The sequence below is a fragment of the Aspergillus flavus genome, chromosome 8 (genome assembly GCF_009017415.1).
Source record: "Aspergillus flavus chromosome 8, complete sequence".
NCBI lineage: Eukaryota > Fungi > Ascomycota > Eurotiomycetes > Eurotiales > Aspergillaceae > Aspergillus > Aspergillus flavus.
In genome coordinates this window covers 1892913-1906536 of record NC_092403.1, presented here as the reverse complement: position 1 = coordinate 1906536, position 13624 = coordinate 1892913, and the positions used below count along the sequence as shown (strand labels likewise).

At 12.8% G+C, this 13624-nt stretch overlaps 1 protein-coding gene across 1 annotated transcript; it reads left to right on the top strand.

Moving 5' to 3' along the window:
* Nucleotides 1-1961: 1961 nt before the first annotated feature.
* F9C07_2174668 (uncharacterized protein) lies at nucleotides 1962-3567 on the top strand. Its single transcript, XM_041295266.2, has 2 exons — nucleotides 1962-2801; nucleotides 2861-3567. The coding sequence occupies exons 1-2, from the start codon at nucleotides 2181-2183 to the stop codon at nucleotides 3068-3070; spliced, it is 831 nt and encodes a 276-aa protein (XP_041151147.2). The 5' UTR covers nucleotides 1962-2180; the 3' UTR covers nucleotides 3071-3567.
* The last annotated feature ends 10057 nt before the right edge of the window (nucleotides 3568-13624 follow it).

The window sequence follows — 13624 nt, the reverse complement described above, 5'->3', positions numbered from 1 at the left end:
AAACAACTAACGTTTGATAGTACTAGTATTTTAAATACAAAGCATATCTTTCACTAGATAGAGTCAACCGTATAAGAGAGACATATAGCTATCCAAGACTTTATTATAGATCCTTGCCTGAGTACTCGTATATGTACTGCTGTATGATAATAGTACTACAGTTGTATACCTAATCACGCGGATATAAACTAATTAGTTGTCCGGCTAGTGTTAAGAGTCAAAGGTGTGCGGTTAACTAATTAACTAACTAACTAACTGACGTAATCGGTAAATAAGCGGGTCACGCAAACGAGCGGATCAACGCGCTGCTATATTAAAAATTAAAATAATTAAAATACTATAAATTTAGATTTCTATATAAAAATAAATAGTTCTATTAATTTAGATAATATATAATTTTATAATTTTATATACTATAGCTAAAATATTTAAATAAAATATATTTAAAAATTAATTTAATAAATAGAAATCTATCTATCTATATAGCTTTATTTATTTAATTTTAGTATTTAATAAAAATTTAGACTTTAGATATTAATATATCTTTTTTAAAAATAATTTATTTAATAAAATATTTTTATTTTTTAAGCTATTTTTTATACGCGGTTTAATATTATTCTAATTAATATTTTAATATTATTATATTATTTATAGTTTATTTAATATTTTTAATTAATTAATTTAAATTAATTTTAATAAATAAATTAAAATTATAAAATTAATTTTTAAATAGTTTTTTAAATATAGATTTTAATTTTTTTAATTATTTAATTATATAAAATATTTTAAATATTAAACTATTTTAACTATTAAATCTATTATCTAGAGATATAGAGATTTTAAATTAAATTATTAATTAAAAAAAAAATATACTTAAAAAATAGAGAAATTAGATTAATAGTTTTAAAAATATTATATATATTATTATTAATAAAAATCTTTATATAGATTTTAAAATAGATTTTTAAAAATTTAATTTTATTAATATAATTAAATTTATAATATATTTTAGATTTAATTAAATTTTTATATAAAATTTTTAGTAATAAAAAAATAATAATATTAAATAATTAAAATTTATAAAAAATATATATAGATATATAGATTAGTATAATATTATTTTTTATATAGATTTAATTAAATAAAAATATTAAATAATTATTATAATTATTTAAAATAAATAAATAGTATTTTTCTATAGATTAGTTAATAATATAAAATATAAAATAATTTTATAATTAATATAGATTAATCTTATTATTTATTTAGTTATTAAAATTAATTTTAATTCTTTAATTAAAAAAAATTTTATTTTTTTTATATTAGATCTTTATATATATTTTATTTTTAAGAATAATATAAAAAAATAAAGTTTATTTATTAAAATTAATATATTTTATAGTAATAATCTATTTTTAATTTTTTAATTATAATAAAAATAATTTTTTTAAATATATTAGATTTAATAATAATTTTAGCTATAGCTATTAGATCTATTATAAATTCTATTTTATTAAAATTATATATATTATTTAAAATTATATTATATTTTTAAATAGTTTTATTTATTTATTTAAATTAAATATTTAAAATTTTAAAATTCTCTATTTTAATATATTAATAATTATAGTAATATATAAAATAAATTTTAAATTTAGATATATATTTAATAAAATTATATATCTATTTTTTTTCTATAGTAATAAAAAAAGAGATAGTATTATACTTTAAAAATAAAATATTAACTATTTTTTATATATATATAGATTAAGAAAATACTCTATATTTATTTAATAATAGAATCTATTATTTAAGCAATTTCTTTTTACTAAAAATTATTTTATAATTATTTATATATATATTTAATTAAAATATATTATTTAATAAATATCTTTAAAGTATTATAAAAGATATATTAAAAATATAAACTACTATATAAATATTAGTAATTTTTTTTTAATAGTTAATATAGCTAATAAAATTCTATCTTTCTATTCTATCTAAGATTTTAATAATTTAGGCATTTTTAGTAATATAGCTGGTAGTTAAATAGTCTTAAAAAAATAGATGTGTAGAAAAATGGGCGTGTTGACCCGCTCGTTTGCGTGACCCGCTCGTTTACCAATTACGTTATGCTCTAGGTGATTATATAATTATATGTAACCATAAGCACGAGGAGAATGGGTATTATTTCCTTCCCTCTTAACCATCCACATTGTTTTTATGCAATGGATCAAAGTGAGAAACGAAAGTTCGAGCAACCGACACCATATCCCGAATATGGTCTTGACAATACCGACAAACGACGGAGGGTAGTCGGACCAACATTGCCTTTATCAAATCCTGCAGACGATGACACACTAGACTCTAATGGCGAAAATGAAAGCAGTGACGACGATGACATCGGTCCGTGTTTACCACCCTCGGGACCTATGGAGACCAAATTAGTGGATGCCAAGACACATGGCGACACTCCATATGACCCATTGACTGAGCAAGGTCATGCTGGCGAAGATCGAAGTCATCGAGATGAGTGGATGTTACAGCCACCAGGGTCAAGTGGAAGGACTGCAAGGGTGGATCCAACCAAACTGAGGAGTAGAAAGTTTCAAAGTGGAAGATCAGCATCAAATTCCCAATCAGGGGAGGTAGATTCGTCTTGGACGGAAACGCCAGAGCAAAAAATGAAACGTTTACAAGATAAAGTCATGGGTGTTAGCATATTTGGTGCAAACAAAGATCAAGTAACTCGACCTGCCAGAGTATCACAGGCCATGCAGGACAGAATCCAAAAGTACAATGTGAGTTATGACAAGCACTATAGCATATTGCTGATCTAATGAGTGCTTATCAACCCCAGGATGCAAAACGGAAAGAAAATGCAGCTGGAAATATGTTACAACCTCTCGAGGAATGTAAAAATTTCGAGGAGGACGATGCTAGCAGTCGCCCCTTTGATAAAGAGAAGGATATGGCTATCTCCTCTAAGATAACCAACTCCCAGCGTCGGGAGATGATTAATAGGGCCGCTGACTTTGGTTCTCGGTTCAGTAAGGGAAATTACCTATAACAATCGGATGTTGTACATAACAACTTGTACCGGGAGTCATACCCTAGTATCTCACCAAAGGTTCCAGCTCGATTGATTGGTATTTCTAGATTGGTTGGTAGTGCCCAGACAAAGCTATTGTACCCGATTATCGCAGGAAGGCCGGCTGGCTTACTAGATATATACCCTAACTAATAGCATCTCAATAGTGAGTCGTGACAACATGCTACACGGCTCTATGTCTCTGTGTCTCTATTTGGTGGATATATTATATCATTTATATTAGCAAATATAAGGTTCATACAAAGGAAAGTAGTTGATTTCTTTAGACTTATTACAGGTCTAGGCTGACTTGTGCTTTTAGACACCAAGAGTATATATAAAGAATAAGTAGTTACTGCACCTATTACAAAAGGTAGATGGTAAGCCATTACCTTAAATGAAGTTATTCTTCTAAGATAGCTATTTAAGATAGAGATATACTATACTCTAAAGATATTTATAATAACCAGTTATATAGAATACATTACAAGTTATAATATGATTTCGATCCCCTTTGTAGGAGCGCGAACGGCCTCGTCAAATAATAACCTTGTTCAACAAACAAGCGGACCAGGTTAAATCAGATATAATTATCGAACAGTATCAATTATACTAGATAGATTACTAAAAATAAATAGTATAAAAAGACTTATACTATTTCTAAATTTATAAAGTCTTTATAACAACGGTTGTCTCAGGCAACTATATTCTACTACAAGCGAGCTGCTAGTAGGCCGCCGGCTTATATAATATATAAATATTTTTAAATAATTTATTTATTATATTAGATAGAAAAACTATGATATAATTTTAAATAATCTTTAGTCTGTTAATACTATATTTTTAAAACCTATTAATTAATTATACTTTATAATATTACGCCTAGGGCTTTATTATTGAATTTAAGATCAGTTAGTAGACCATGTTCTAAGGATTATTAACTTAAAGTTATTTTTTAATTTCTATTATTATTAGGTTATAATTTTTAAAAAATAGAGATTATATCACGGAGCCGATGTAGAATCGGTCCATAGGGTATACAGAATCTCTAGGTCTTTTAATTCCTATTTAATCTATATATATAGAGATTTATTAACTATTTAATTAAGATTCTAAAAAAAAGTTTCTAAAAAGAAAAGAATTTTTATGCTATTTAAATATTACTAAAAATATAAAAAAAATAAAAATTAATTTATTTTTATATTTACTCTATTATTTAATTAATAATAGAGCTTTATATTTTATTTTCTATTTTTTTATTTACTCAATAGATTATTTAGTTTATATAATAGATTTTTTATTATAATTTTAATTTTTTTTAATTATTTAAAAATTATAATAGTACTAAAAAATATAAAGTAAATTACTATAATATTTTTTAGTATTTTTTTTATAATTTTCCATAAAAAATATAAGTTAGATTCTATAATAATTAAAAAAAATTATTAAATAATTCAAAAATTAGATTAATAACTAAAAAATATTATTTAATTATTAATATTTTAACTCTATATTTTTAATTAAAAAAGATTATTAAGTTATTTAAAAAATATTTTTAAATTTATTTTTAATTTTAAATATTTATTTAAAAAATTTAAATAAAAATTTAAAGAAATTAAATAAAGAATTATTATTATTTTATTATACATATTTTCTATTTATAAATAAAAATAATATTAATATTTTATTAAAAAATAAAATAAATAATAATAAAAAAGTAAGATTTTATAATTTTATTTTTATAAATAATTAAAAAAAAAATAAAAAATTAATAAAATAATATTAATTTTAAAAAAAATTTATAATATTTTATTTATAAAAAAAAGTCTTAATATAATTAGTCTAGATAAAAAAATGTTAAAATAAAAAATAATATAAAATTAATATAGATTTTATGTATATAATTCTATATTTTATTATAAAAACTATAGTCTATTTCTATATATTTATTGATATTTAAAATACTATTAAAATTTTTATAAATATAAATAATTATATTAAAATTAATATTATTAGCTTTAAATTTATTTAAAATTATAAATTATAAGAAGTCGATTTTTTTATATTTTTAATAAAAATAATTAATTAAATTATTATATTTATTTACAAAATCTAAAAGTTTTTTAGTATTACAACAAATTTAGAAAAATTTATTTAAATTTTTATTAAAATCTATATTATTATTAATAAAAACTTTTAATTAAAAAGGATTTAATATTTTTTTATAACTATACTATAGAATCTATATATTCATTTATTAATATAAAATTATTATTAATAATTTAAATTTTTATTATTGAAATTATTATTTTAAAAAAATTTATAAAAATTTATAAAAATTATATCTATATTTTTACTATTATTAAAATATTTAAAAATATTTAATTATTTAATAATAATTTAAAATTTTAATTATAATTTATTAATAAAATATCTTTATAATTTATTATATATAAAAATATCTTTTTATTAAAAAATATAAAAATTAATTTATATAATATATTATTAAATCTAAATTAAAAAAAATAAATAAAAAATTATAATTTATATTTAATATAATTATTTTAAATATATAGTTATATTATTTAATTTTATTAAGATATTTATAACTTTATAAAATTATATATATATTATTTTATATAATATTTTTAATATATTGTTACAGACCCTTATCTAGCACATCTTATTAAAGACAGATATATAAAATAGAATAATAATAGAATAATAAAAGCTAATTTCTAAGTTGAAAACACTTAATAAATTATTTATTTAGTAATTATTTAGAAAGAGCTATAGATATTAATATTAATTATTATAATAAAATTATATATATTATAATAATAATATAACTAAATATATTAGTAATATAAAAAGTTTATAGTATTAATAAAATATAGTATATTATTAATATAAAAAATTATAGTAATAATATAATAAGTAAAAATATATAAATATATTTATTTATATACTTAATTTAATTTTTTATAATTAATATATATTATTACTATAGAGTTATTTTTAGTAATAAAACTAATTTTAATTTATTTATATTTTTTTAACTATTAGATATATATATTTAATAAATGTAGTTCTTTAAATTTAAATCTAGTATTAATAGTAGTTTTATATTAACTATATTTCTATAATAATAATAGTTTAGTATTAATAGTAATCTTATATTAACTATATTCCTATAATAATAGAAATTAAAGAATAACTTTAAATTAATAACTCTTAAAATATAGTCTATTAACTAGTTTTAAATTTAATAATAAAGCTCTAGATATAATATATTAATTACTAATTAGTAATTTATATAAGTTAAACTATATTTAGACTTAAAAATAATAAATATATTTTTAAAGATAAATAAAAAGAATATAACTACTAGCTCTAGTACTAGTAATTTAATATTAATATTTACTATAATTTTAATTTTTATTTAAAAAATTAAGATAGTTAATTAGTTCTAGAAATAAATTATTTAACTAGAGATATATCTAGTAGTTAAAACTATTAAAATTAAAATTTTAGAACTATTTAATAAATAATATAATAAATTTTAAAAATTTTTAATTTAATTAAAATTATACTTTAGAATTAACTATAATAAAATAAAATTTAATAATAATAAAATTTATTTTATATTTATTTATTTTACTAGTAGAGTATTTAATTAATTTAAATTCTTTATTTAAAAATACTATAAAAAAATAAAAAAAATTAAAATAATAAAATAAAATAAATCTTTATATTCTTTAATATATTGAAAAAATATTTTAAATAGATTTTTAAAGATATTAATATAATTTAGAATATAAAATAAAAATTTTAATAATTATAATATATTAGATTTATTAGTAAATTAATATTAGACTTTATATAAATTATTATTTATTTAGATTAAAATAAAAATATATATATTACTAAATTTAAAGAATTATTAAAATTAGAAGTTAAAAAAAAGCTTATTTATATAAAAAGATTTAATATATTTTATAAAATAATTAAATAATTAATTAAAATCAATAATAAATTATATAATTTTAATTAAAGAAACAAAAAGTAATATAACTATAATATATTAAGAAATAATTATATTAGATAATATAATATAAATAAAAAAAGATATATATAATTATAAAATTAAAAATATTTTCTAAAAGAAAAAAAAATATTAAAAATATAAAAAGCTTTATTTTAACTATAAAAAAGTAAAGTATATATTAAAGAACTATTAATAGAAAAAAAATAATTAATAGTAATAAAATAAATTATTTTAATAATTAAATATAATTAAAAAATAAAAAATGAATATATAATTAAATACTATTATAAATATATATATAAATAATTAAACTAGAAGAATTTAATATATTATTAGAATTAAAAGTTTAACTATAGATAAGATTAATAAAGAAATTAAAGCTATATAGTTTAATATTAATATAGATTTATTAAAAAAAAAGTAATATAAAAAAATAAGTCTAATAATAATAATTAAATTATATAGCTATATTTTAATAAAAATTAAAATAATCTATAGAATATTATAAAATAGTAATATAATTAATTTAATAAAAATAAAATTAATAAATTAGTTAATTATATAAATAAAAAAATTATAGATTTAAATAAATTAATAGTAAACTATAATATAAAATTATTATAAAATTAATTAAAAAATATATAAAATATATATTAATCTATAGAATAAATAGTTTTAATAATATTAATTAATATAATAAATTTATTTTAAATATAATTAAAGTAAAAAATACTAATATTTAGACTATATTAAATATAGTAAATTAAAGTTAAGTTATTATAAAAATAGAAGATTTTTATTAATTAGATTAATAATATAATTAATAAAATTATAAATATTAGAATATAAATACTAAGAATTAGAATAAATATTATTAATAATATAATAAATATTTAATTATATATAAAATATATAGTATAGATAAATTTAAATATTATAAAAAATTTAAATTTATTAATTTAAATAAAATAAAAAAAGAATATAAAAAAATATATAAGTATTTAAAAAAATATAAATATTATTATTATATAATAGAATTAATATATAATTATTATTTTTAAATAGTATATTTTTAATTATAAAATAATATAAATTAAAGAATATTTACTATAATTAAATAAAGAAAATATATTATTAGAATTATTATTATTAATAGAAATTAGTATAAATAATAATTAACTTAAATATAAAAAATAATTTTATATTATTAAAATATTAAAAAATATAAAGATGAAAAAATAATAAAAAAAATATTAAATCTTTATTTAAACTAGATAGCTAGAAATTAAAAATTAATTAAGATTTAATTAAAATAATATTTATTACTATAGTTATAAAATAATATATTAAAAATATAGTTTTTAATATTATATTTTTAAAAAATAAATATAATATAATATTAAAAATTTTATAGCTTAAAGATTATAATCTAATAATAGACTAAAAATAATAAATACTCTATTTAAATAATTACTATTATTTAAAAAGATTATATATAAAGTATTGTTAGAGATATATTTTCTATTTAAGAAATTTTCTTGAATATTCTAGAATCTTTCTAGAATATTATCTATCTAGAAAAAATTAAATAAAAAATCCTAACTAGATAATATTAAATAATTATATTCTAATTAAAAAATATTAGATAAGTATTAAATTAAGAAATATTAAATAAATTTTTAATTTAATAAGTCTAAGTAAACTTAATTTAATATAAAAAGCTATTTAATTCTCTATTAAATTAAATTAATTTTTTTAAATAAATTATTATCTAATTATTTAATTATTAAATATTAAATTATTTTTTTAATCTTTTCTATTTATATTTAATCTAAAGCTTTAATTATTTTAGCTTTAGTTATCTATTTTTATTATTTAATCTAGAGCTTAGATTATCTAAGCTCTATCTATTTATTTAGTCTAGAATTATTATTTAATTAATTCTAGCTTTTTTATATAATTTAATTATTTATTTTATTTATTTTATTTATTTTATTTATTTTATTTATTTTATTTATTTTATTTATTTTATTTATTTTATTTATTTTATTTATTTTATTTATTTTATTTATTTTATTTATTTTATTTATTTTATTTATTTTATTTATTTTATTTATTTTATTTATTTTATTTATTTTATTTATTTTATTTATTTTATTTATTTTATTTATTTTATTTATTTTATTTATTTTATTTATTTTATTTATTTTATTTTATTTTATTTTTTAATTTATTCTAGCTAATTCTAAGATTATTTTATTTTAAAATTAAAGTAGCTAATAGTTATAAATCTAGATTAGTTTTATTTAAAATTTTAAATTAATAATATTTTTACTTTTTTATATTAATTAATTTTATATATATATATAATATATATATATATAAATCTATTATTTTATATATTAATTAAATATATTAGATTTTTATATTAATTTTTATATTATTTTTATAATTTATTTTATTAACATTAATCTATTTTATTTATTAATTATTAATCTAATCTATATATATATAGAATTATATAATTATATTAACTAAATTAAAGATATCTATTTAGCTTAGTTAATTAAATAATTAATTTTAATAAAATTAATATATTAAATTAATAGCTAAGACTAAAGAGATTTAAAACTATATAGATTTTAATCTATCTAGAGAATTAATTTTATTATATTATTCTATAAAATCTAGTTCTAATAATATTTAATCTAGAATTAGAATTTTAATTAATCTAAAGCTATTAAATTAAGAGTTTTATAAAGATTCTATTAAAAATTATAAAGTTAAAGTTAAAAAATATTAAATAATTTTAATTAAAACTTTAATTTTATTATTAATTATTATTAATTTAATATTATATATTAATAGATAAATAATTTTATTAATTAAATTATTTTATTAGATTTTAAAAATTTTATTTACAAAATTAGTTTTCATTAATAAATCTAAAAAATAAGATCTAATTAAATAATATACTAGATTTAAAATTCTATTTATTAATTTGTAGAATTCTATATATTAGTATAAAAAAATCTTATATTAAAATTCTAGATCTAATAATTTTTAAAATTTAGAATTCTATATAATCTCTATTAAATTTTTTAGAATTAATTTTTAATATTTTATCTATTTTTTTAATTCTATAGTAAAATAAATTATTTAAAAAATTTAAAAATAATAATATTATATTATTTTTCTATAAAATAATTAGATAATTTAAAGATTATATTAGATTAAATTAATTAAATTAATTTAAAAATTCTAGATTTAAAATTATTACTATAATGCTATAAAATTTATTTAATTCTAGATCTACTAATTTAATTAATTAAAATAATTAAATAAAATAAAATTTTAGAAACTTTATTTTTAAAAAATAGTTTTATTTCTTTTATTTAATTTAAATAAAAAAGATTATTTATTTAATAAATATTTTTATATTAATAATTCTATTAAATCTAGTAATTAATTATTTAATTTAGAGATTTTAAATTAATTTAAAATAATAAAAATTAATAATTTTAATTATTATTTTAAGTAATTAAATTATTTTATTATTTAGATCTCTAGAGTTAAATTTTAAAAATCCATAGATATATAATATTATTTTTAATAATTATATTTATAATAATTTTAATAAATTTATAGATTTTAAATTCAAATTTATTAAAATCTATATAAAAATATTAATATTAAAATTCTAGAATATAATATTATTTTTATAGAGTCTATTATTTCTATAAAAAAATAATTTAAAAAAATAATTAATTTTAAATTTTTAGATTATATTTATATATTTAATTTCTATTTTAAAAAATAGAAAGAATAGTCTATTCTATAATTCTAAAATTTTAAGATTTAAAATTCTAGATAATAAATCTATTTATTATATAAAAAATTAAAAAAAATAATTTTTTAATTTAATAGATATTATTTAATTAATTATATAATTTAAAAAATTTTAATTTATTAATTAAATTATATATATTTAGAATCTATATAGATTCTAATAATTTTAAATTTATTAAAATATTTAATATATTTAAAATAAATTTTTTTAAACCTAATTTTTTTAGAATTAATGTCTCTAGAAATAATAATTTATTTAAATCTAATTTATCTAGAAATTCTAATTTATCTAGAGTATTTAATTATTTTAAAATTTCTAAACTATATAAAAATTACTATTTATTAAAATAATTAAATAATCTATATAAAAATAATTCTAAATATTTTAAAATCTTTAGAATCTTTAAAAACTCTAAAATATTTTAAAATAATAAATCTAAAATAGATAAAAATAATTAATTAAAATATAATTTAAAAAGCTTTTATTTAAATAATTATATATCTATTATTTTTATTAAATATTTAAATAAAAATTTAGATATAAAGTTTAAATACTTAAATCTTAATTTATAAAAAAAAACTATAGATTTTATAATAAATCATTTATCTAGAATTAATATAGAATTTAGATTATTAAATTTTAATTTAATAAAAATAACTATAGTAATATATTTAAAAATGTTAAAAATTTTTTAAATATTATTTTTTTAGTATTAAAAATTAGAATATTTAAATAAAAAAGCTTTAATTATTTAATTAAATTAAGTCTAAATACTAGAATATTAAATTTTAAAAAAAATGAATTTTAACTTTACTTTATATATTAGATATTTAATTTAAAAAAATAAATATTTAAATAGTTAATTAATATAAAATAAATTCTATTTAAAATTTTATATTAGAATCTAATTTATATAAAAAAGAATTTAAATAGAATATAATATATAAACTATATATATATTATTTTTACTTAAAATTTTATTTAGAGTAAACTCTAAGATTTTAATTAAAAATTTTTATAGATTTAGAATTTAAAAGATTCTATTTAAATAATAATAGAAATCTAGTTAATTTTTATAGATTTTATAAAAATTTAAAAATTAAAATAATTACTAATTTTATAAAATAATCTAAATAAAATCTTTATTTAAAAAAAACTAAAGCTTTAATTATTTTAAAAATCTATTTACTATTAGTTAATTTAGATATTCTAATTTTTCTATAGTTTAAAATAGTTAATTTAGTATTATATATATTAATTTCATTATTTATTAAATCTATTTAATAGAAATTATTATATAAAATTTTAAAAAATAGTTTTAGTTATATAGAACTAAAATCTATTTAAAATTTTAAATTAAAAAAAATTAGATTTAATTTTAAATTTAATAGAATAAGATTTTATTTTATATGATTAATTAAATAATTTAAATCTAGATAATAATCTAGATTTAAGTTAAAAAATAAAAATAATTATAAAAATAATTAATTATTTATATTATTTACTAGAGATTCTTTATTTAATTTTAAAAAATTTCATAAAATAATTATTAAATTATTTATTTTTATAATTAAAGATTTATTTAATATCTTTATATTAATAATTTTAATTAATAATAGAAATTTTAATAAAATAAATTTCTATAGATTAAAATCTTTAGAACTAGATTTAAAAAGATCTAGATCTAAATTATTTAATAATTTAAATTCTAGATCTCTATAGATTTCTAGAAATTTTTAAATTAAAAAAAATTAATTTAAAGCTATTTTTATATATTTTTTTATTAAAAATTAAAATAAATTTATATAAAAATATTAATCGAAAAAAGTTTAACAATAATCTATATCTAGAATTAATTAATTAATTTAAAAATTTTAAATTTAAATTTAGATTTAAATAGCTATTAACTATAGAAAAAAATATAAATAATTTATTTAAATAAATATATAAATCTTTATATTAATTAAAAAAATTAATTTAAAATTTTATTATTAAAATAGATATTTAAATATAAATATAATTCTAGTAGTTTTTTACTAGATTTTAAAATAAAAATCTATATTAAAAATAATCTATAGTCTTTTAATTAGCTAAAAACTAGAATTTTAATTTTAATTTTTAAAATTTTTAGAACTATTTTAGCTTTAATTACTATTTTCAATTTAAAGATTATTTAATTAAATATAATAAATATATTTTTAAATAGCTATATTAATAAAATTATTTTTATTTTTTAATTATCTAAATATAGATCTAAAAATAAAGTTTTAAAATTAAATAAAATTTTATATAGTTTAAGATAATTACTATTTTTATAATAAAAAAAATAGAGTAAATTCTAGAAGCTTTAGAGCTTAGTTCTATTTTTAAAAATCTTTATCTATATTTAAATAATTATTTAATTCTAATAATATATATAGATAATATAATTATTATATACTATTTAAAAAATTATAAAAAAATAATTAATTTTAAAAATTAATTATTAAATATTTATTAAATAAAGAATCTAGATTAAATAACTAGATTTATTAATATAAAGATTATTAGAGATTATTTTAATAGAAAATTCTAGATTTTTTAAATAAATTATATTAATAAAATTATTTATTATTTTTATTTAATTAATTAAAAA

Excerpts from the sequence above, each read along its gene's own strand:
- F9C07_2174668 (XM_041295266.2), top strand. The coding sequence starts at position 2,181 with ATGGGTATTATTTCCTTCCCTCTTAACCATCCACATTGTTTTTATGCA. Across the intron at positions 2,802-2,860 it reads ACAGAATCCAAAAGTACAAT|GATGCAAAACGGAAAGAAAA; the intron begins GTGAGTTATGAC and ends TATCAACCCCAG.